Source organism: Cyprinus carpio, chromosome A5 (assembly GCF_018340385.1).
Source record: "Cyprinus carpio isolate SPL01 chromosome A5, ASM1834038v1, whole genome shotgun sequence".
NCBI lineage: Eukaryota > Metazoa > Chordata > Actinopteri > Cypriniformes > Cyprinidae > Cyprinus > Cyprinus carpio.
This window is the reverse complement of record NC_056576.1, coordinates 22229797-22250963: the sequence shown is the minus strand read 5'-3', so window position 1 is coordinate 22250963 and position 21167 is coordinate 22229797. Positions and strand designations below refer to the sequence as shown.

The window sequence follows — 21167 nt, the reverse complement described above, 5'->3', positions numbered from 1 at the left end:
TGTCATTCCAAAAGAGTTTTAGTTCGTTATCATCTCGTTGTTGTTGGTGAAAAAAAAGTTGTTGACGACAGTTATGACGAAAATTATTCGTCAACGAAATTAACACTGGTGGGATATTTGAAAATCATCAAACTACACGAAGAACATTGTTTCTTGCTGAGTTTGTCTTCAAAAGGCTGAGATTGTTGCATTGAGGCCCCCTAGTGGGCCTCGAAGAGAATAGGTCAAGGATTTCTAGGACCCTAGTTTTTCGTGACAGCGCCACCTAGCAGCCAGTTCTACTACTAATTCAGACCTATCTCGGAATTTGGCTAAAGTTGTCGTATTCCTCTTGTCAAGCCACTATTGAACCACAGACAACATCAGAGGTGTCTTACCTGGGCTAAGGAGAAGAAGAACTGGACTGTTGCCCAGTGGTCCAAAGTCCTCTTTTCAGATGAGATCAAGTTTTGTATTTCATTTGGAAACCAAGGTCCTAGAGTCTGGAGGAAGGGTGAGAAGCTCATAGCAAGTTGCTTGAAGTCCAGTGTTAAGTTTCCACAGTCTGTGTTGATTTGAGCTGTAAAGCTGGGTGGCAACCTTTTCTTTCCAACTGCTATGAATTTTCCAGTAATAAAGTGAGCTGGCAAACGGCACGTTTATACTGCAGTGGACAAGGCACCCTGCTGCTCATCCTGGGCAATGACTCCAGGGAGTGGGTTAGTGATACACAGATGCAAACATTGTATAGAAATTAAATATAATCTCATGTTATGTCTATGTCATTTGTTTCATTCAGGATTTTATTGTGCAACGCGCTGTTCTTTCATCTGAATCTTACTGGATTGGTCTTACAGATGCGATAACTGGGCATTGGAGATGGGTTGATGGAACACCTTACACCATGAACAGCAGGCATGTAGATATTTGTAGCTCTTCAATAGCCTCTCAGTCATGATTTTATCATAGCTCTTAATGTTATTGAATATTTATGTTGTTATTTGGTAACTTTTACCATTTCAAAAATCAAGACGACTGTCAATGTTGTCCTACCATTAAACTAGTGAACTGCAAAACAACAACAAAGGTGATAAAATACAGTATCTAAAATACAGACTTAGCCTTTCACATATAGTCAACATACATTTTAACCTACTATTGTTGTTGGAAAATCTGCACTCAAAAAAAAAAAAAGAAGAAGAAAAAGAAATATTTTTAATGCTTGTTCAAATGACTTGGTTAAAATGAGCAGAAACAACAAAATTCTTGATTTTGTTTTTACAATTTATTTCCATTATGTTCAGTCCACTTAAATTTGTTAAATTTAAATTAATTTAATCATGTTGTGTTGGAACTACATGAATATTTTTGTTGACACGAGGGAAAGAAGTGTTTTTAATTTAAGAAAATTAAATGTTAGAGTTGTGTACATGTAATAGTGAGTTTTTTTGGAGATTTTGAAGAGGTTTGGAGATTAGAAAAAAAAAAGTGCGGTTACTACTGTGCAGAAGAGCGCTCAGGTGCTGGCAGCTTCATTGACTAAAGAGATTATTGCACTCTTAAATCCACTGCAAAAAGGATTTTGTCATGTTGAGAATCCTCTTTTGTTGCTGTCGTTGTTAATTAAATGCTTTTGGGCACCACCAGTGGTTTGTAATGGCAAAATGTTATTGATGTATGCATATATGTACAGTATGTATGTCTGTATGTGATTACTTTTTTATTTGACTTATTTATTTATTTGTTTGTAGTCAATGGGAACCAGGTGAACCAAATAATTGGTTGGGTGAAGAGGACTGTGGAGAACTAACTGCATCTGGGAAACTGAATGATGGCCACTGCTCAAAAAAATTCAGATTCATCTGTAAAGCACCAGCCAGTGAAAACTACCCAATTAATGGCGCACTGTTGTAATGCCATTCAAACAGTAGGCCTTCTGATATTATGAGAAATATGTAGAAGTGGGATGGTGAAAGATTTTTAAATATATATATATATATTTAATACAATATATATATATATATAATACAATATAGTGATATATATATATATATATATATATATATATAGCCTTTTGGTGTTGTTCATAGTGATATGACATTTTTCTTTTAGTGTTTTTCAGAGTCAGTAGAAAGGTCTCTTTACTGTTATTATGACTATGACCATAATTGCCTACTGTCTGTTCGTGTTCCAAAGGTGCATGTGTAATAATTTTTATGGTTCTTTGAACAAGCATGAAAAATTGTTTAAACTCTTTCCACTAAAGTTTTGTGAAGCTTATTTGGATTTTACAGAATTAGCTTTAAAATACAGCATCATAAAAAATAAAATATTAAAAACCTTTATTGATCCTAAACGTTTGAATGGTAATATGTACGCACACACACACACACACATTATTTTATTATTATTTTATTATTACAATTTAAAATAATTTTTATCTGTATACTTTAAATTCTAATTTATTCCTGTCGTGGCAAAGCTACATTTTCATCAGCCATTACTACAGTCTTCAATGTCATATAAACCTTATTTGTATATTTTAAAATAATGTGAGTACTAAAGCTAATCTGGTTTGGTCTTTTTTTTTTTTTGGTGTGGAAAGAATCATGAATTTAAATAAAACGATGAAGAGTTGGGGTGGTAGACACATGAAAAAGTGGTCAGAAGTGGGATAAACAGCTGTTTATTTATGTTTTGCGAAAAACATTTTTTGTTAGACTCACATGCAAATATTTGATTGTGTGTGATTCAATAAGCTATTTAATCACAAACCGCTTATTTACAAAATAAACTTCATGTATATTTTTTTTCTATAGATTTATGTTTTGCATACATATATTATCACATAACCTGCTAACCCGTTACTTATTTATATTCAACATTTAATTATCTTCATGCAGTGCTTTACATTACACCAATTACTACTGAACGATTACTTCTGAAAATACCAGAAATAGTAATTTCATTATTTTATGAAAATCCCTAAAATTATTGCCAGAACAATCAGAGCAAACAGAGCAATAGCAATAAAAACAACAGTTCTTTTGGATAAACCACAAATGGTCCTCCTCTGAACCAGTTGAGGCACTGAGCTGTCAGGGATTAAGGGATCGTCTTCTGCACACTGGTCTGATGGATGTCGACTTCTCTTATCTTCTGCAAAAATACAAAAAACAATTTATACAGAATATAATATCATAGGCCTTTATTTATTTTATAATTATCATTATTAATTACAGTATTACATTGTAAAAAATAAAATTTCTCTGAATAATGAAGAATGTAAAGCTTGGAATACTTACGATTCAAGCAATAATATAAAGTCCGCTTCTGGAAGGGAAATTAATACATCAGTATATCTGTATTTACTGCAATAAAATATACATTTCACATTTCACTTTGGACGCTTTTCATGATTCCAGGTTTCCCTGAAGCGGAAGTTGTCGTGGATAGGTAAACGTAAACTAAAACAAAAATAAATATTACATTCACAATCACTACAACAGCAATACCACCACCACCATCAAAAAACAAAAAAAAAAAAATATATATATATAATAAATAAAATAATAAAAATAAATATATATGTATGTATATATGTATATTACTGCAGACAGAGGAGAAAAGGGTGACAAATTCATGTTCACTCCCTCAGCCACTGTATTAGAAAAACCCACATTTAAAAATTAAAAACTTTGCTTTTTGTTAATAACTGTGTAAACACATACTGTACCCAAGGTTTGTGTAAAGGGCATTGTGATCAGCCTACCTCTGATTTTGAATAATCTGCAATTTTATTAATTGCATTCGTATTCTTCTGACATGTCAGTAACCCATTTTCATAGAACAGACAGTCCACTGCAGATATGCCCTCGCTCTTTATAACACTGTTGCTGTCTTGTGTAAGTTTGTCTTTGTCAAAAGTGTAATGGAGCACCACCATGATGACTGGCAGTGATGAAGCTGTAAGGCAATTATACGTGGATTGTTAACTGGATCATAAAAAACTAATATGTTTTATCATTAGCCTAATTGTGTTCCACAATTGTAAGTGACCTTTCACTTGATTGATGTACGTCACTGCAGCGTCAATGTCAGTTCCAGCACGAGAAATAATGGGGCAGAAAAACAGTAAGAAATGACATTGCTGAAGGGAAGACACTTCCTTCAAGCCAGATCTGTTTAGAGATTTCTTGAGGTCATTTACAGCAAGATCCATTGTCTGTCCTGAATCCAAAATTAGGGGGAAAAAACACAAAATGGTTGAAGAATGGTTAAAATGGACACTACATATTACATTAAGGATACAAACTTAAAAAGTTGTTTTATTAGACAAATTCAGCAAATAGTGCATTACAAAACAGAAACTATATGTTTAAAAAACAACACCATCTGTTTAAACTGCACAGTACTGTAAAGGCCTGTATCTAAAGGCAGGAAATCTTCAAATCCTACAGCATGTTTGCGTCACATCATGTCTATTCCTATTTTCCTTGCCTTCATCTGATACAGTTCTGAAAGCATGTTTTTTTTTTTTTACGACACTAATATGTTTGTATTTTTGAATTGCTTTTAATCAGTAACTACCTTTGTTATGTTTCACCCGTTTCAGTTGAAAAGCAACACAAGAGTCCTCCGCTTGCGCTCGAAAAAGATCCCTCAGCTGTTTCTTTGAAACGGGCCTCCTTATTGCAAAGGCTGACTCTGCTTTTAGATAGACGCAGTCAAAAGCGAAAACATTTGTTATAGGATGATTACAGCGTAGGCTATAGTTTCAACAAAACATCACGCCCAGAGTCGGGGCCAGGTTACCTACATTGCTTTCACTTTTGCTTTTGAAATTCATCACGGTCTGTGGGGGGGGGGGGGGGGGGGGGGTTGGCTCCTCCCGTAGACTGTAGGCAGACCAATCGTTGTATGACATCAAAGTACCGCGAGAGCTACCGAGAGCAGACGCTCCATATGCTTTCGAATCGCTCTCGCTTTGTTTCTCGCGCTGCAGCACACATATGTATTTGCCTTGTCATCTTGCTTAAGCGCCGCGTAGTGGTTTCACTTCATCTTGTCCAAAAATTTAGATACTTGGAGGAAGCGGAGCACTGGGGTGTGATCACACCGGTCTTAATTCTAGCCTCTGTGATAATGCACTTACAATCCCATAAAAATATGAACAATTTATTTTAAGTATTTGAAGCATAACACTTTTAACCTAACACACAGATGATAGAATACTTCCGCACATTTGTAACCTATTTTACAGATTCAACGTAGGTAACAAACACCCCTAATTTGCTATTTCATTCTAGGCTCTGTGATAATGCACTTAAAAACTCATAAACACATGCACAAATTATAGGGTAACGTTAACAGACATTTTGTTTTGTAAATAATGGAAATGAATGGAGGACACACATAATACGTAGGCTACTCACCGTAAGTTTTTCTTCAGAGGCTTAAAGTGCTGCGAGAGGTTTTTTTTTATATTATTTTATATTAAAATGTTATATTAGATAATAAACAGAAGCATACAATAGGAAAACTTGAATATTTTAATGATTAATTTAATTAGCTGATAGTGCATTTATACGTTAAGGTACGTGATATGTGGATTATCATAAAGATATTCTGTTATTGTACTACTCAAATTCTCTTTCATAGGGTAACCTACATTACAAAACAAATACATTTAATAGTAGCCTATTGTATGTAATAATATAGTATCTTTATGTAGTGGGATTGCCCCTTTAATAATAGTCTGCATGGCCCCTTTAAAAATGGCGCACTGATTGCATAAGGTGGTTGGGTACGTCAGGTAATCACGTAGCTATATAGACACAGGTGAGATGTAGTTTCCTCATGACTTTGTATCTATGTGACCTGTTTGCGTAGGTCTTGTATCTCCTTCACTCCTCGGTAAAGGTAGGTTTTGTTCAGCTGGAGAATTATAGATGGAAGGGAATTATAGACTTCGAATATGGGTGTTTGTGGGAATTTAACTTAATTCACATGCTTGATTTAATGTGCTTGTTTGGTGTAATTTTAGATTAGTCGGTTACGTTCGGGGATTGTTTGTGAGCATGTGAGTGTTATGCACGTCAAAGGTAATTTTATTTTTCCCTTCCTCTAGGGCTGTGCAAAAAATCGAATACGATTTTCATGCGCATCTCATCAGTAAAGACGCTCCTGTAATTAGTAGTATATCTCCAGCACGTGCGTTCAGATCAGGGTTGCCAGGTTTTCACAACAAATCCTGCCCAGTTGCTTCTCAAAACTAGTCCAAAACTAGCCCAATCGCGTTTCCAAGAGGTTCCCCGATAAAAATTGCATCCCGGGGTTAAAATATACGTGTTTTGGCATGGTTCCCTTGGTAAAATTCTCATTTTAGGGGCTAAATATCATGTTATTGGTATTGGGGTCGCTTCAACCCGCGGCACATGAAAAACAACCGCAGACTTGGCAACACTGGTTCAGGTGGAGCGGCATTTACTACACAGAGCCGTAGTCCACCGACAAGCTACACAAAATCGCTTTCAAAATCGACAAAGAATCGCCTGCGATTTTAAAATCGATTTTGTGTAGACATGCCAACCAGTGTTGCCAAGTCTGTGATTGTTTTTCATGTCCGCGGGTTGAAGCGACCCCAATACCAATAACGTGATATTTAGCCCCTAAAATGTGAATATTACCAAGGGAACCCTGCCGAAAAACGTACACTTTAAACCCGGGATGCAGTTTTTATCGGGGAACCTCCTGGAAACGCGATTGGGCTAGTTTTGGACTAGTTTTGAGAAGCAACTGGGCAGGATTTGTTGTGACAACCTGGCAACCCTGATCTGAACGCACGTGCTGGAGTTATGCTACTAATTACAGGAGCGTCTTTACGGATGAGATGCACATGAAAATCGTATTCGATTTTTTGCACAGCCCTACCTTCCCCTTTTTTTTTTTTTTTTTTTTTTTTTTTTTTTTAAATGGGAGAGGAGTGGGGAGGAAGTAAATGAAAACATCTTTATTTGTTTTACAGAAGTTGCTAGCTGATGCTTTGTTGTGGCTTAAATGCCGTTTCCAGTTTTGGGACGCAGAATTTTTGTGCGCACGCGATTGCACTGAACGTCTTCGCTGTCGCCTGTATAACATTCGCGTTGGATGCGCTGTAAGACCGTGGCCTTTGATTCTGGCGCCACCTGGTGTTCGCTGGTAACTCCATCGTGTTTGTTTGTTGTGTATTTTGTTTAAAGGGTTAGTTCACCCAAATATTAAAATTATGTTATTAATGACTCACCCTCATGTCGTTCCAAACCCGTAAGACCTCCGTTCATCTTGGAACACAGTTTAAGATATTTTAGATTTAGTCCGAGAGCTTTCTGTCCCTCCATTGAGAATGTATGAACGGGATACTGTCCAGAAAGGTAATAAAAACATCTTCAAAGTAGTCCATGTGACATCAGAGGGTCCGTTAGAATTTTTTGAAGCATCGAAAAAACATTTTGGTCCAAAAATAGCAAAAACTAAATGAAAAGGACAAGCAGAGACCAAATGCTTATTGTAGACGCGAACCGTTTCAAACGATTCAGTTTGTTTTGGTGAACTGGTTCAAGAAGATCCGGTTACATCGTGTGATTGGTTCGTGAACCGGATATCACTAAACTGCAGTGCTGTGAACGCGCTCATAACAGACCCGGAAGAGAAGAAAATGATGAATAAAGTCGTAATTTTTGTTATTTTTGGAGCAAAATGTATTTTCGATGCTTCAAAAAATTCTAACGGACCCTCTGTCACATGGACTACTTTGAAGATGTTTTTATTACCTTTCTGGACGTGGACAGTATACCGTACATACATTCTCAATGGAGGAACAGAAAGCTCTCGGACTAAATCTAAAATATCTTAAACTGTGTTCCGAAGATGAACAGAGGTCTTATGGGTTTGGAACGACATGAGGGTGAGTCATTAATGACAATTTTCATTTTTGGGTGAACTATCCCTTTAAGTGTGTGTGCAATGGAGTTTGATTGAAATTGACTTTGTTTCAGTTAAAGTTGATTCATTGTATTTTATTTACTAGGTCTTGTTTATTAACCAATTTATTTGGTTTATATTATTTGGGTTGGTTGTATTTCTTTGTCTTGTTTCACATTGATGCTGCTCCATTACGTAGTTGAGATTGTGGTTTATTTTTGTTCTTTCTGTTTTTGGTTTATTTGGTTGATGTGGAGTGGGTTTAAATTATTGTACTTTTGGTTTTGATTGGTTTGAATTATTATTTTTTTTTTTTTTTGTATTTTGTTTTATCATGGAGCAGTGAAATGTTATGTCAAGACATAATTCCAAAGAAAGAAACCTCCTTGTTAAGTCTTTTTGTGAACTGTTTCTTTGTGTATTAGATTTATTTTCTTCGTGTGTGTGTTTGGCCAGTGCAACGGTGGTTGACCTATGTGAACTGACTAACGAAGCCCATTGGGCTGATTCATTCACATTGATTAACGTGGTTTTTTTTTTTTATATTGATGTTGAGCTCAAGGTGTTTTTAATTGAGAAATAAAATTGTAGCCTGTGGTTTGGTCTCTGCTTGTCCTTTTCATTTAGTTGAAAGCCTGTTATCGGGGGAGCTTCAAAATTGGGGTCTTGGGTACGGGCCTTACTAGTGTAAGTTGATCGAGTCATACGGTCACATTTATTACTAAAAAGTAGAAAGTACAAAAACCTGAGCTTAATCATCTGCTTGATCCAGGTTTTCTCTTCTGATAAGGTTTTATTGATGAATAGCCTCATTCCAACTGGTGTTTAAACTTTAACTCATCCCACGTTTTAAAATCTCATAAACACATTCACAAATAATAATTTAAAGTTTATACTAATGTTCCAGTGGGAGGCAGTGTTGATTTTGACAGCAAATTTTGATTTCGTTTTAGTCATAGTCTTTTGACTAAAATGCCATTTAGTTTTTTAGTCATATTTTAGTCATCAGAATTGTTTTTAGTTTTAGTCTATGTCTTTATCTTATGATATTTAGTTGACTAATTCTACAGTAAATTTAGTCGGCTAAAACCTAAGGGGTTTAGTTACAGTGCATTTATTAAGCATTTCTCTGAAATTTTCAAACTCATAGGTTTGATATTAAGGTTTTATGATAGACACCGATTTAACTGCAGTGACACACAACATGCCTTTATGTTAAAATTAAATAAAACCACTTCTCATAAAGAACAAGAAACGGTCTTCTTTTTAATGAAATCACAATGGTTATATGGGCTAATTATGCATTCTTCATAGCAACTTGCTTACCATATTCTTCATTCTTTCAAGCAGACATATTTATGTAAATAAACTGAAATTAATTTTTGTGGCGACTAAAGTTTTTCACTCAAGAGCAGTGTGTGATTTTCTGTCTTTCTTTTGTTGCTTGTTTAACATCAATGACTTGGACAATAGCAACTAAATTAGGCTGCTGTCCGACGTGCAGCAAGTGTATGTTATCTTACAGTAGGCTATGTCCCGCCGGTTCATATGTACCTATCTAACCTCCGAGTCCGAACCACGCAGCAGATTCGTTCTGAAAGAATCTCTTCCAAAATCGTCCCTCCCTAACATTTTCGGCTCGTTTTTATTCGTGGAAGAAAATGTCAATAGATTTGTCATAGTTTTTGTCATTCAAAAAGAGTTTAAGTTCGTTATCATCTCGTTGTTGTCGGTGGAAAAAAAAATTGTTGACGACAGTTATGACGAAAATTATTCGTCAACTAAATTAACACTGGTGGGATATTTGAAAATCATCAAAATACACGAAATATATTGTTTCTTGCTGAGTTTATCTTCAAAAGGCTGAGATTGTTGCATTGAGGCCCCCTAGTGGACCTCGAAGAGAATAGGTCAAGGATTTCTAGGACCCTATTTTTTCGTGACAGCGCCACCTAGCAGCCAGTTCTACTACTAATTCAGACCTATTTCGGAATTTGGCTACAGTTGTCGTATTCCTCGTTAAGCCACTATTGAACCACAGACAACATCAGAGGTGTCTTACCTGGGCTAAGGAGAAGAAGAACTGGACTGTTGCCCAGTGGTCCAAAGTCCTCTTTTCAGATGAGAGAAAGTTTTGTATTTCATTTGGAAACCAAGGTCCTAGAGTCTGGAGGAAGGGTGGAGAAGCTCATAGCCCAAGCTGCTTGAAGTCCAGTTTTATGTTTCCACAGTCTGTGTTGATTTGGGGTGCAACGTCATCTGCTGGTGTTGGTCCATTGTGTTTTTTGAAAACAAAAGTCACTGCACCCGTTAAACAAGAAATTTTGGAGTACTTCATACTTCCTTCTGCTGACCAGTTTTTTGAAGATGCTGATTTCATTTTCCAGCAGGATTTGGCACCTGCCCACACTGCCAAAAGCACCAAAAGTTGGTTAAATGACCATGGTGTTGGTGTGCATGACTGGCCAGAAAACTCACCAGACCTGAACCCAAGAGAGAATCTATGGGGCATTTTCAAGAGGAAAATGAGAAACAAGAGACCAAAAAATGCAGATGAGTTGAAGGCCACTGTCAAAGAAACCTGGGCTTCCATACCACCTCAGCAGTGCCACAAACTGATCACATCCATGCCATGCCGAATTGAGGCAGTAATTAAAGCAAAAGGAGCCCCTACCAAGTATTGAGTGCATGTACAGTAAATGAACATACTTTCCAGAAGGCCAACAATTCACTAAAAATGTGAATTGTTGAAGTGTTCTAATTTGAGAGAGTGAATTGGTGGGTTTTTGTTAAATGTGAGCCAAAATCATCACAATCAAAAGAACCAAAGACTTAAACTACTTCAGTCTGCGTGCATTGAATTTATTTAATACACGAGTTTCACAATTTGAGTTGAATTACTGAAACAAATGAACTTTTCCAAGACATTCTAATTTATTGAGATGCACCTGCTAACGGTTTTAGCCAGATGATCATTGCACAGCAGTTCGCTAGAGGTCAGTAGCGCGCGAGCAGATTGAGAACCACCACAAATCAAGAAGAAAACAATCTGGTTCTCATTTTAAACTTCCGGGCATGGCGGAGAAGAAAACAACCGGTAACCGTGCGTTAAGTAGATTTTTGTAGCCTATCCTTTGACTTATAAAACCGCATGGCATAAATTAATTAATTAATTAATTGCAATGCTTGTCAATCTGTTCCCATCCCTTCGTTTCTCATAATTTGCGGCCAAACATGCCAACAGTCTTGTTATGCATTGCTATTGTATGATCATGTAAATCCAGCTGTAGTTCACATTCAGACGACTTGTCCTCCTCAGTCCGCTCGCAGGATCCCAACCAGCGGCGCGTGCTGGACAGCGCGACGCGCCAGCGCCGTTTAACCCGCCAGCTCGAGGCGCTCGAGAAAGACAATTTCCAGGACGACCCTCACGCGAGCCTCCCGCAGCTCGTCAAGCGGCTGCCGCAGTTCGACGAGAGCAACGAATCCGGTAACGAATCGAGTCGGTGTTATGCATCAGTCCCAATCCTCATGCTCGAATTAAATCCTTCTTTACGAACTGTATCCGACGGTGACAGTTGTGTTTGTCTTTATTGTTCTCGCCTGATGGATTCTGATTTAGGCAAGCGGAGGAAGAAGACAAGGGGTGATCATTTTAAACAGAGGTTCCGCAAAAACTTCCAGGCTCTTCTGGAGGAGGAGGTAACGCATGCCACTCACTCGAACTGCGTGCTGAGAAACATCCAGAGAGAAACACTCACACTTTTCTTGGGTGAATGTCATAAAACGTCAAAAAAAGAAAAAAAGGCCTCAATAGTAAAATGCATGTACACGATGTAAAATTATTAGTTCTAAATCTAGGCTTAAACAAAATAGTTTCTTCGTCTCTTTTTTGGAGTCCTGGATTTATGTTTTGTACCTCTTTCTCTCTCTCTTTTGTTCTTTCAGGACTTGAGTGTCAGTGAGGGTCCAAACTATCTGACTGCATGTGCTGAGCCCTCTAAGTTTCCCCAGCGACATTTCTGTGCAGTGTGCGGCTTCCCATCAAACTACACCTGTGTGTCATGTGGAGCTCGCTACTGCTGTGTCCGATGTTTAGGAACACACCACGAGACCAGGTAACGCACTCGCTCACACGTGTGGGTGGGAGGTAGCACTATTCCTCAAAAGTAAGACCAGATAATACCAACACAAACAATTGTGTTATCACAAGAAAAGGTGACGTTAATCGAACAATTCACCCAAAAATGAAAATTCTGTCATTGTTTACCTCATGTTGTTTCCAAACCTGTATCACTTTGTTTTTCTGTGGAAAAGAAGTTATTTTGAAGAATGTTTTCCGAGAAGAAGAAAGTTATAAAGGTTTAGGTTAAGTAAATGAGGACAGAATTTTCAATATCCATTTAAGATCAAAATGAAACACCATTAAAATAGATTGAATACTATGTTAAACTAAATAGGACTGGGGAAGATGAAATAAGTGTAAATTGTGCTCCTTATCTTTTCAGGTGTCTAAAGTGGACGGTATGATTTGTTCCTCAACTGAACTCCTATCAAAAGTAAAACAAGCTTATGGGTCAAAATGGACACTTACGAGTTTATGTTCCTCAGAAGCATCCCAGTCAATTGTCTGCACAATAAACATGTTGAGCTGTAAATCACTAGAAGCCTTAGACCTGACTGCTAAAACAACATCTTTAAAAAGCAAAATGCCTATTCACGGATTTCTGTATCATAATTAAAGGAAGCTGCAGCAGTTAACAAAAGTTTTTGTATATGAAGTTTTGTAATTTAACAAAAATTATTGCTTTTGTATGTAAATATGTGTACATGTTTATCTTATTGCTATAAAATTGTGTTTTCTGATACAAATAAATGACTACAAGTGGTAAAAATGTGCTTGTTTTATGATCTGTTTTTGCAAGAAGAGATGTATTTTTAAGACTTTGCAGTGCGCTTGAAAATGCCACTGATGTATTTAAGATAAAAGCGTCAAAATACATGTATAAATCATCCATATTTCTGATATTAAAAATAATTATGAGCTGGAAATGATATTTTCACACCATTTCCCCTCAATACTCTTCACACACTAACATGTTTTAAATTTCCAGTGTTTCATCACTGTGATAAAGATGGCAAATCCTTAGACTAAAGTTTTTTTCATTTACAGCACATTATATACAGCTCCATATGAGCATCATTCTGATTTGGACCCCAAATTGCATTCATTCGGTTCACTTTGTGCTTTGAGCATCATTTGGGAGAACCAAAATGCTAAAAAAAAAAAAAACACATGAAAACAATACCCAAATAAGTATGTTTCTCAGCTGTTTCAATAACTTTGTGCTTTCCAACAATTCTATATGAAGCGCAGCTCATGTGTGTCCGCCAGTCCGCAGCTGGTTTTATGTTTGTGGAAAAGTTCAGACAGAGCCTTCATGTATAAACTGTGGTAATGATCCACCTGTTCCTGAGATGGACTGTCAACCTGAGGCACAGTAATGGGACAGCCCACTGAAAGAGACAAAGGTACACTGCATTCATACATACCAAAATGTGCTACTTGTACTATCTGAATAACAGCTTGGCAGTTCTATACATTAACTTTACAAAAACAATAAGTATTAAGCAAATATTATGTAGTGAAATGCAAGTGTTTTGAACCTACCTACAGTGGTGACAGGACGTCTGTATGGCAGAAGCAGCCAGCGCCCCCCAGTGAAGAGACACGGAGCAAAACCCATAATCTGCTTAAAAAGAGCCTGCAGCCGTCGACCCAAGCTGCCCTCAGATAGAACCACCTGTTGGAATAATTCGTTCTCACCAAAGGAGTACACGGGAACCAGGTCAGCCCTGAGTGAACAGCAGAGATGTAATCATGTTAAAATGTGATCAGTATTTCATAAGTTGGCAGTTGCTGCTTATGTTTGTATGTTATTACATGTTAAAGTTTTCAGGGTTCCCACACCTTTTTTTAATCAATTAACTTCCCTTCTAGTTAAAATGATTTCCATCCTCTATTTTGAGCAGTGAATCACATCAAGAAAGGCAAGAAGAATCATGTAAATTCACTGGTAATTTGCAGGTTTAAACCAGTGGTTCTTAACCTTTTTGGATCGAAATTTGCAGGTTTAAACCAGTGGTTCTTAACCTTTTTGGATCGAGAGTACATTGTATTATTTGTAATTCTTACTATTTAAAACCAGAGTCTTTTTGGGATCGAAGGCCCCATTTTCATTTTCTTTTTATGAGTTAAATATTAAAATACAAAAATAAAAACAAAAAGATTTTTTGAGCTTTATGAGTTAATTGTTTTAATTTATTAATAATAATAAAAAGAAGTATATGAATTTGTATATTCATTGTATGAATAGTAATATACTAATTTGAATACTTTTAGTCATCTGGTGGCCCCCTTGGAAGTTTGCTGAGGCCCCATAGTGGGTCCCGATCACTGGTTGAGAACCACTGGTTTAAACTAGAGGTTTATTTCAGTCAATCTTCTTGTCTTGTTTGTGTCTCTTCCTCACCCGTGTTCAAGGGCCAGTCTTACAAAACCCTTCCGGTGTTTCATGACTACAGTGTTTACTCCTGGAGACGAGGTAAGTGATTCCTCTGCCCCACCAATGATGATGACCACAGCGTTACCCACACCGGTACGACTCAGCAAGTAATCTAAACTCTCCTTACTGACAGGCAACAGACCTGAGAATGAGAAATAGATGGAGAAACACTACATCCTTTTCAAAATGTTCTCAACATCATCTCTTTCTTTAAGTCTCACTTTAGCTCTTGTTTTACTGACCTGCGGTTAAAATATACTCTCTGAAGAGAGGAAGGCGGAAAAGTCCAGCCAGGATTGCAAGCACGGGGCGTATACCAGGAAAGGTTCCCGCAAATTCATCACGGTCTGTGCTGAAACATGAGAAGGCTCCCACACACATGATGCCATGGGGGTGACAACCCATAATATAGTTCTTACTGGGATTCAACTCAGCAGTCTTTACCAGCTGAAGGAATAGAAAGTCAAAGAGGATAGAGAGAAAAAATGGGTGGGGTGCACAAAAGATTCAAGAGCTGAAGTTGAAGAACAACTGTTGTTAGTCAGTTTCTGGGTATAATGTTTACCTTCACAGGAAAATAGTCTCTGAAGTGTTTCCATACTTCCCAGTTTCGCACAAATTTTGTTCGTCTGCCACCTAGTGGACAGAGAAAATATCAACATTTTGACACAATATTTTGTGAAATACAAAGACAGTGAAAGCTGGCTGTTTTAAGAATTAAATGGATTTATAATTTCTTAGGTCAATCTGTGAGTTTAGATTGGATATGTCACCTAAAAAGGACAACTCTGATCATTTTCTCAACCCCGTGTCTTTCCAAACCTGTATGGCTTAAGTTTTTTTTTTTCTATGGAGCAGAAAAGATATTTGGAAGAAAAAAAAAAAAAAAAAAACAGTTTTGGTGACCATTGACTTGGACCAAAAAGCACCACAGACATTTCTCGGAAAAGTTCTCAGAATGTCTTATCAAAACCTGAAAAGTAAGTCATACAGGTTTGTAACAACATGAGTGAGTAAATGATGATGACAGCATTTTCATTTTTAGGTGTACTATCCATTTAACCATCCACATGTGTTTATGTGTGTAACACATTTTGTGACTGTTAAGAACAGAAATGTGTGTTCTAGTGATGGGTTGACCTCTTTCAGGTGTATGCCAGTCATAGATCTGCCAGGAGAAGTAGAGTGTGGGAATGAGCCACAGTGAGGTGAACATTAAATAGATCATCAGCAGCAGACAGGCCGCTCCTGCATATACACACACACAGAGAATTAGTGATAATGTTACAGTGTCAATCTGACACACAAGCATCATGGAAATTCCTATTTAGCACCCAAAAGTAACTTTTTTGTGTGTGTGTGTGCAACAGGTCTCACCTAAAAACAGGAATGAAAACACCCATTGTAAAACACTTATATCCTCGATTAACTCCTTCCAATGTGACTTGTCCTCCTTCCCCTTTAACTCTGAAACTGAGAAAAAGAGGACAAAACAGAGAAGGCGAAACAGATTAAGGTTGGTCACACATTCTTCTCAGTGTTTTACTGCTGATCACGCGTCACCCCAGAGGAAATGTTGTTATTTGAGCAGGCCGTCTAATTCACTAAAATTACTGTGTTAAAAAAGACTTTGTCAAATGTCTCATTTTAATTCATTTGGGGTAAGAAAAATATTTGCAACCAGGTTCAAGTCTTTGAACCAGTGACCTGAACCTGTGAAGGCAGCGGAGACATCAGTTGTCAGATTCTCTGTGTCATACAAGGTTAAATCACAAAAAAGGCCAAACCAAACCAAAAACGATCAGAAATTAGTTAGGACTCAGCACAAAAAAGGCCACAGGAAATCACAAAAATGCCCCATATATCTAAAATATGGGGACACAAAAATGGCCTGTAGTGAATATCTGTTTTATCAATGCGTTTTATTATATTCTGTTACAGACCATTTTGTAGTTATGGGTTTAGTGTCTCTGCAGATGCTAGTAACCCAGCTGTCTGACATCTGTAATTCCTGTCTCAGTTTCAAAAGTGAGTGATTTAGCTAATATAATAGATTTTTTTAACGAACACTGAACTTCTAAACTGGACATGAGTATATGGACAATAGTGAGCTGTATAATCTAACATAAGAACCATCTAGTTAATTCAGCAGTTCCTTTATTATGTTATATCTTGACAATTATTTACAGCTGTTTGATTTGATTTTATAACAGCCATAATTGTTCAGATTTTTTCACTTATGTTTTTTGTATAAATTTGAGGGATTATTTTTTTTTTATAACAGCCATAATAGTTCAGATTTTCCTCTAATGTTGTGTTTTTTTGTAAAATTTGAGGGGGAAAAAGCCCTTATATTTCCACTAAATTCATTTCTGGGAGCAGTAGGTGTAAGTGCAATTTGAAGTTCAGCAGTGAACCTGGACCTACTTCTGTGACCTGTTGCACCTGGGATGTGTGCACTAACTTGTTGGAGCAGCAGACCCCCATCATTTAGTTTGCTGACAACTGAGGTAAAGCTCCTGAACATTTTAAAAGGTTTGTTTATTTGCAAAAACAATGTGTTTGACGCCATATTGTTCCTCAATTAGCAAAGATGCAGACTTTGGGTATACATAAACAGTATTAGTATTGGATAGGAATGCTATTTCAGAAATTGGTTAGCAGTAGGTTTGCTTACCATACACAGTGGGAAAAAAATAGATTAAAAAAATAATAATATTTTACAGTAACTTGTTATAAATTTATATGCATCCAGATAATATATGATTATATTGTTACTTACAATTACTGTGAAAATCAGTAAAAAGAGGTTTTAATTCATTTTAATTTAGCATGCAGCTTTCTATTTTACAACCTATGTCTTTATAGTGCTTATCAGCATCACAAACCTGATTATAGAACTTCAGAGATAGCCATTTTATATCATTATTGATGTACAGAGTTATCCCAGAATGCTTCTCATTAATCATTAAATGGTCATATTTCAAACGTGATATTCGAAACCAACTTGTTTCAGGTATAAATAGGCTAAGCAAGTATCATTTTAATATGTACAATCTGACATCTTGACCCCACTTAGGGCATGAGGTTGAGTAATGTGACCTTCCCGCAATTCAAATCCACAGTTGCATTTGTTTTTTACATTTTGAAATATATATGTGTACTAAGTCAGCATACTTGCAAAGTTTAGCGTTACGACACACCAATACAATAATGATATTTAAACATTTAGGCCTACAGTTTAACCAGATTTAAGGTGTTAGATACAGAATTTAAAACTTTTAAACCTTTCGGTTAAAGTTACATTTTAAACCATTTTCAGATGTGTTATAACCTCTCCAGTCAAATCCTGTAAGGTTACCATGATGAGATTCGTAAGAGCCTACCGTTTTCTGTTCCCATTAAGTGGCCAATTTTTTTGGTGATCCCTGTAGCAAAAGATTCCTCTTCCCCACCTTCCCTGATAGAAACCTCTCTTGTTTCTCTTGTTTGCACTTTGATCGGTTCAGTTGGTCAAACAGATAACGATTCACTCTCTAATCGCGTCATTGTAAATGTATGTGGTCACTTTCAGGACTGGCTATCTGGTGTTTATCTCCAACCACTTACGAGTCCGCGTCCGCATGACTGAAATTCGTTTAAGTCACCCTTTGCTTTAACATGAATCGTTCGTAAACAACAAAGAACGCATTTCGAGTCTTTGTTGTCACGCATAGGCAACAAAAACGCCACAAAAGCCTACTCTTGTGTCAAAATAAGACATGAAATCGTGAGATATCGTTTAAATATTCCTGTTACACGGAACGGCCAGCGGCGCGGTTTGGTTGAATGAACGCTCCTCGCGCGCATGCGGACATTTGTAGGGGGGTAGAGCGACTGTGCGTGCAGTGCGGCGCGCACAACCGATGCCTTTAAAATAGTTGCCTAGTGCTCACAGGAAATATCGCGTCATCTCTCTTTTGTAACGAGTCAAACCTGTTTTTCTAGTCAAAAGATGAACCTTAGAGATTGATATACAAATTTTGTTGTAAATAGGTCTATTCTTCTAGAGTTCTTTTATAGTAACATACAAAACTGCCAAATGTTCCTTATATTGCAGTTATGATAACAACATGTAGACTAATAATTTCTTTCATTTGTTCATGGTCTCTACATTCATATGAATATATTACTAACTGCAGAAACATTACTTTGTCAGTCAGCTCTGATAACAGATCACTCTTAATGCATTTTCTGTAAAGCTTCTTTAATAAGATATTTGTGAAAAGCACTTACCTATACAAATGCAATAAAAACACGAATCATTAGAATGCAATGGACTCAACCAAAGTTAAGAAGCTGAAGTTCATCTTATATTTCACAATGTGTTATCTTATTGTATTATTGTAAGTTGTGCTCCTTTGTTTATACCTCCTTTGGTTTATCTGTTTGATTTGAACCCCTCTGGTTGTTGTCCATCAAAATTTGGCAAAGTAGTATATTTAGCCATAGATTAAGAATATAGATTATAGGATAATTAGCCTTAATTTTAAGATTTCCATTAAACTCATGTCTTGATAATGATTTGTTCAGTTTTGTGCATACCAGTTCAACTGATTGACAAAAAGAATTAAAAAAAAATATTATTCACCATTAAGTCACTTACAAGAGTTGCCATTTAATAATGAAAATTGTACATTAAATCTTACATAAAGTGAAAGAATTGAGCAGTCATTTGAGGAATAATAACCCATTTCATATATCCCATACAGAAATATCTCAAACTGTGCATCATTTGTATAAATTCATGTTTACAAGTCTATTGCATTGTCTTGTGTCTGTTCTATTATATTTGTATACATATTCATGTAATCACAAACACAAAAGGTATCACTATTTATTTATTGATTATACTGTATATACATTTTCATGATTTACACTTGAATCTGGACCTGTGATTTCACAAATCAAAGTCTCTGTGGTCAATGATGCAGCCGGGCCTCACCAGATCAGGACCAACCAAATTTCTATGCTGTTTGAACTCAAGCATATATTACATGAAACAGTCTGGATTAGCAAATGCCTATGACACCAATATATAGTGTTCACATATAGATTTACTCATTACTCAGCTGATGTTGAGGGGCAACATATTCTGTCTTCAGTGTACCAAGTTCTTTTTTTGTGTGTAAAGGCAAATTGTGGCTCATTACTGATAAATGGTTATATGCTTCCCAATTATTTCTGTGCAATCTCGTGCCGTATGCACATGAGCTACTCCAATTAAATGTGTGATGACACAATGACTCTACGCCATCTTGAAGTGTGAGTACTGTTATTTTTATTGTTTGTCTTCAAGTATCACTTCTCACATTTCTCCCTCACTTGTCTCTTGCTCAAATCCCAAAGTTTTCTCACGCCTGCATGGATAGCACATGCAGGGGATCATGTAGGCTACATCTAATAATAAAGTGATGGAAGTGTGGGGATGTCATGAGAGCAAGAAGGGAGAATGCCTAGGTTTAGGGAAAAGTGGGTCTGTCTTTAAAAATGAGCTGTTCTTGGTCTGTGATGGGTAGGTGATGATGAGTGCTGTGATGTAGGGTACCTCTTCAGGTGAGTTTGGTGATTGTCACGACTGAGAGTAGGTGGTTATGCCTTGATGTTAAATTCAAATGGGCTAAACACAAATGTGTAAGTGAAAAGAGAGATAAGCATGAGAAAAATTATGTGGTATGGAATATTAGCCTAATGTTCCTCAGTGTTGTTGGTGGAGTATTGGGGTTCGTTGGCGCGCTTGCCTCGCGCTGACAGACTGCTTACGTCTGCACACAGCGAACCCGGACAAAAATCGTAAATACGTGCGTCGTATCAGCTGTCAAAACGGTGGAGGCAATGGCAGGCATGAGAATGTAAACGCAACAACGGCATAACAACAGTCGGTGGAATTTATATTTAGTATTGCGAGGGCAGAAAATGTCTCCCTTCACAAAAACAGCAGCACGATACAACGTCATTTCAGGAGAGCGAGGCGCGCACCAGAACGGATTCAGTAGCTCGGCATCTGCTTCTCCGGTGACCGACGGGCTCTAAAGCGAGAATATTAATATTAATATCAGCGCGAAGTGCGCCGTATCTGTTTATCTGCGGGCTCTGCATTCATTACCGTGAAGTCGTCTCGCTGTTGGTGTGCACTGACAGACTGCATTTGTGAATGGTTCTATGGGCCTGCTTTGAACGGTTGTTTTTTTTTCTTCTTCGCTAACGTCGCAGTGAACTGCACCATGGATAGCGAAGCGCTTTCTCATCGAGCTCCGCGCGGAGGGTGAATGGGGATGAGGATGTTGTTTACAAAAAAGCAGCCAGCCGTCAGCGAACTGATGCTCGGTCTCCTCGCATATATTTTTTCATCTAATCTTTTATGACACAGTTGGAAATTACTGTCACCTCCGTCTTTCCTCTTCGAAGAGGGCAATGTCATCATCAGCAGACCGGCGTGGATTTGTTGTTGTCTGATTTTACTACTTGGCCTCTGCTATTCGACTTCTCACCGTTTATGTAAGTCAGTCTCTTCTGCACTATTTGTTTTCTGTACACTAAAGGCGGATGTTTTTAAATCATACAAATTGTGACGAAAGTCGAACTCAGTTGGTATTGACTTGTGTGTGGAAATATAATTAC

At 37.2% G+C, this 21167-nt stretch overlaps 3 protein-coding genes and 1 long non-coding RNA gene across 8 annotated transcripts in view; 3 read left to right on the top strand and 1 right to left on the bottom strand.

Moving 5' to 3' along the window:
• Positions 1-5209: 5209 nt before the first annotated feature.
• On the top strand, positions 5210-7292 carry LOC122145054. Its single transcript, XR_006160069.1, has 3 exons — positions 5210-5901; positions 6026-6083; positions 7007-7292. It is a non-coding gene; the product is annotated as an uncharacterized LOC122145054 (long non-coding RNA).
• A 3549-nt stretch (positions 7293-10841) lies between these two features.
• LOC109107736 (zinc finger HIT domain-containing protein 1-like) lies at positions 10842-12836 on the top strand. 5 transcript variants are annotated; one of them, XM_042756520.1, is made up of 5 exons: positions 10893-11038; positions 11261-11443; positions 11564-11643; positions 11890-12059; positions 12450-12836. In XM_042756520.1, the coding sequence occupies exons 1-5, from the start codon at positions 11017-11019 to the stop codon at positions 12469-12471; spliced, it is 477 nt and encodes a 158-aa protein (XP_042612454.1). In that variant the 5' UTR covers positions 10893-11016; the 3' UTR covers positions 12472-12836. The 5 variants fall into 5 exon arrangements, with proteins under 5 accessions (XP_042612457.1, XP_042612454.1, XP_042612456.1 ...); XM_042756522.1 differs by having other exon boundaries at positions 10894-11038; positions 11261-11431; XM_042756519.1 differs by having other exon boundaries at positions 10898-11044.
• Positions 12837-12859: 23 nt separating this feature from the next.
• LOC109052109 (diacylglycerol O-acyltransferase 2-like) lies at positions 12860-18375 on the bottom strand. Its single transcript, XM_019069573.2, has 8 exons — positions 17894-18375; positions 15885-15980; positions 15648-15755; positions 15073-15143; positions 14750-14954; positions 14475-14649; positions 13613-13797; positions 12860-13458 (listed from the first exon to the last, which is right to left on the bottom strand). Exons 1-8 carry the CDS (start codon positions 17907-17909, stop codon positions 13304-13306), a joined length of 1011 nt encoding a protein of 336 aa, XP_018925118.1. The 5' UTR covers positions 17910-18375; the 3' UTR covers positions 12860-13303.
• Positions 18376-20107: 1732 nt separating this feature from the next.
• Positions 20108-21167, top strand: part of LOC109075141 (neuronal tyrosine-phosphorylated phosphoinositide-3-kinase adapter 1-like) — a 43706-nt gene continuing 42646 nt past the window's right edge. Inside the window, exon 1 of the mRNA XM_042756517.1 lies at positions 20108-21044. The gene's annotated coding sequence lies outside the window, so the exon portion shown is untranslated. The remainder of the gene's footprint in view (positions 21045-21167) is intronic.

What these genes read in the sequence shown, in the direction of transcription:
- LOC109107736 (XM_042756519.1), top strand. Translation starts at nt 11,017, where the DNA reads ATGGCGGAGAAGAAAACAACCGGTAACC. An exon ending in CGAATCCGGTAACGAATCGA is followed by an intron (nt 11,444 to 11,563) that starts GTCGGTGTTATG and finishes ATTCTGATTTAG; the next exon opens with GCAAGCGGAGGAAGAAGACA. An exon ending in GGAACACACCACGAGACCAG is followed by an intron (nt 12,060 to 12,449) that starts GTAACGCACTCG and finishes TTATCTTTTCAG; the next exon opens with GTGTCTAAAGTGGACGGTAT.
- LOC109052109 (XM_019069573.2), bottom strand. An exon ending in GTTTTCATTCCTGTTTTTAG is followed by an intron (nt 15,756 to 15,884) that starts GTGAGACCTGTT and finishes GTGTATATGCAG; the next exon opens with GAGCGGCCTGTCTGCTGCTG. An exon ending in AGAGTATATTTTAACCGCAG is followed by an intron (nt 14,650 to 14,749) that starts GTCAGTAAAACA and finishes TCTCATTCTCAG; the next exon opens with GTCTGTTGCCTGTCAGTAAG.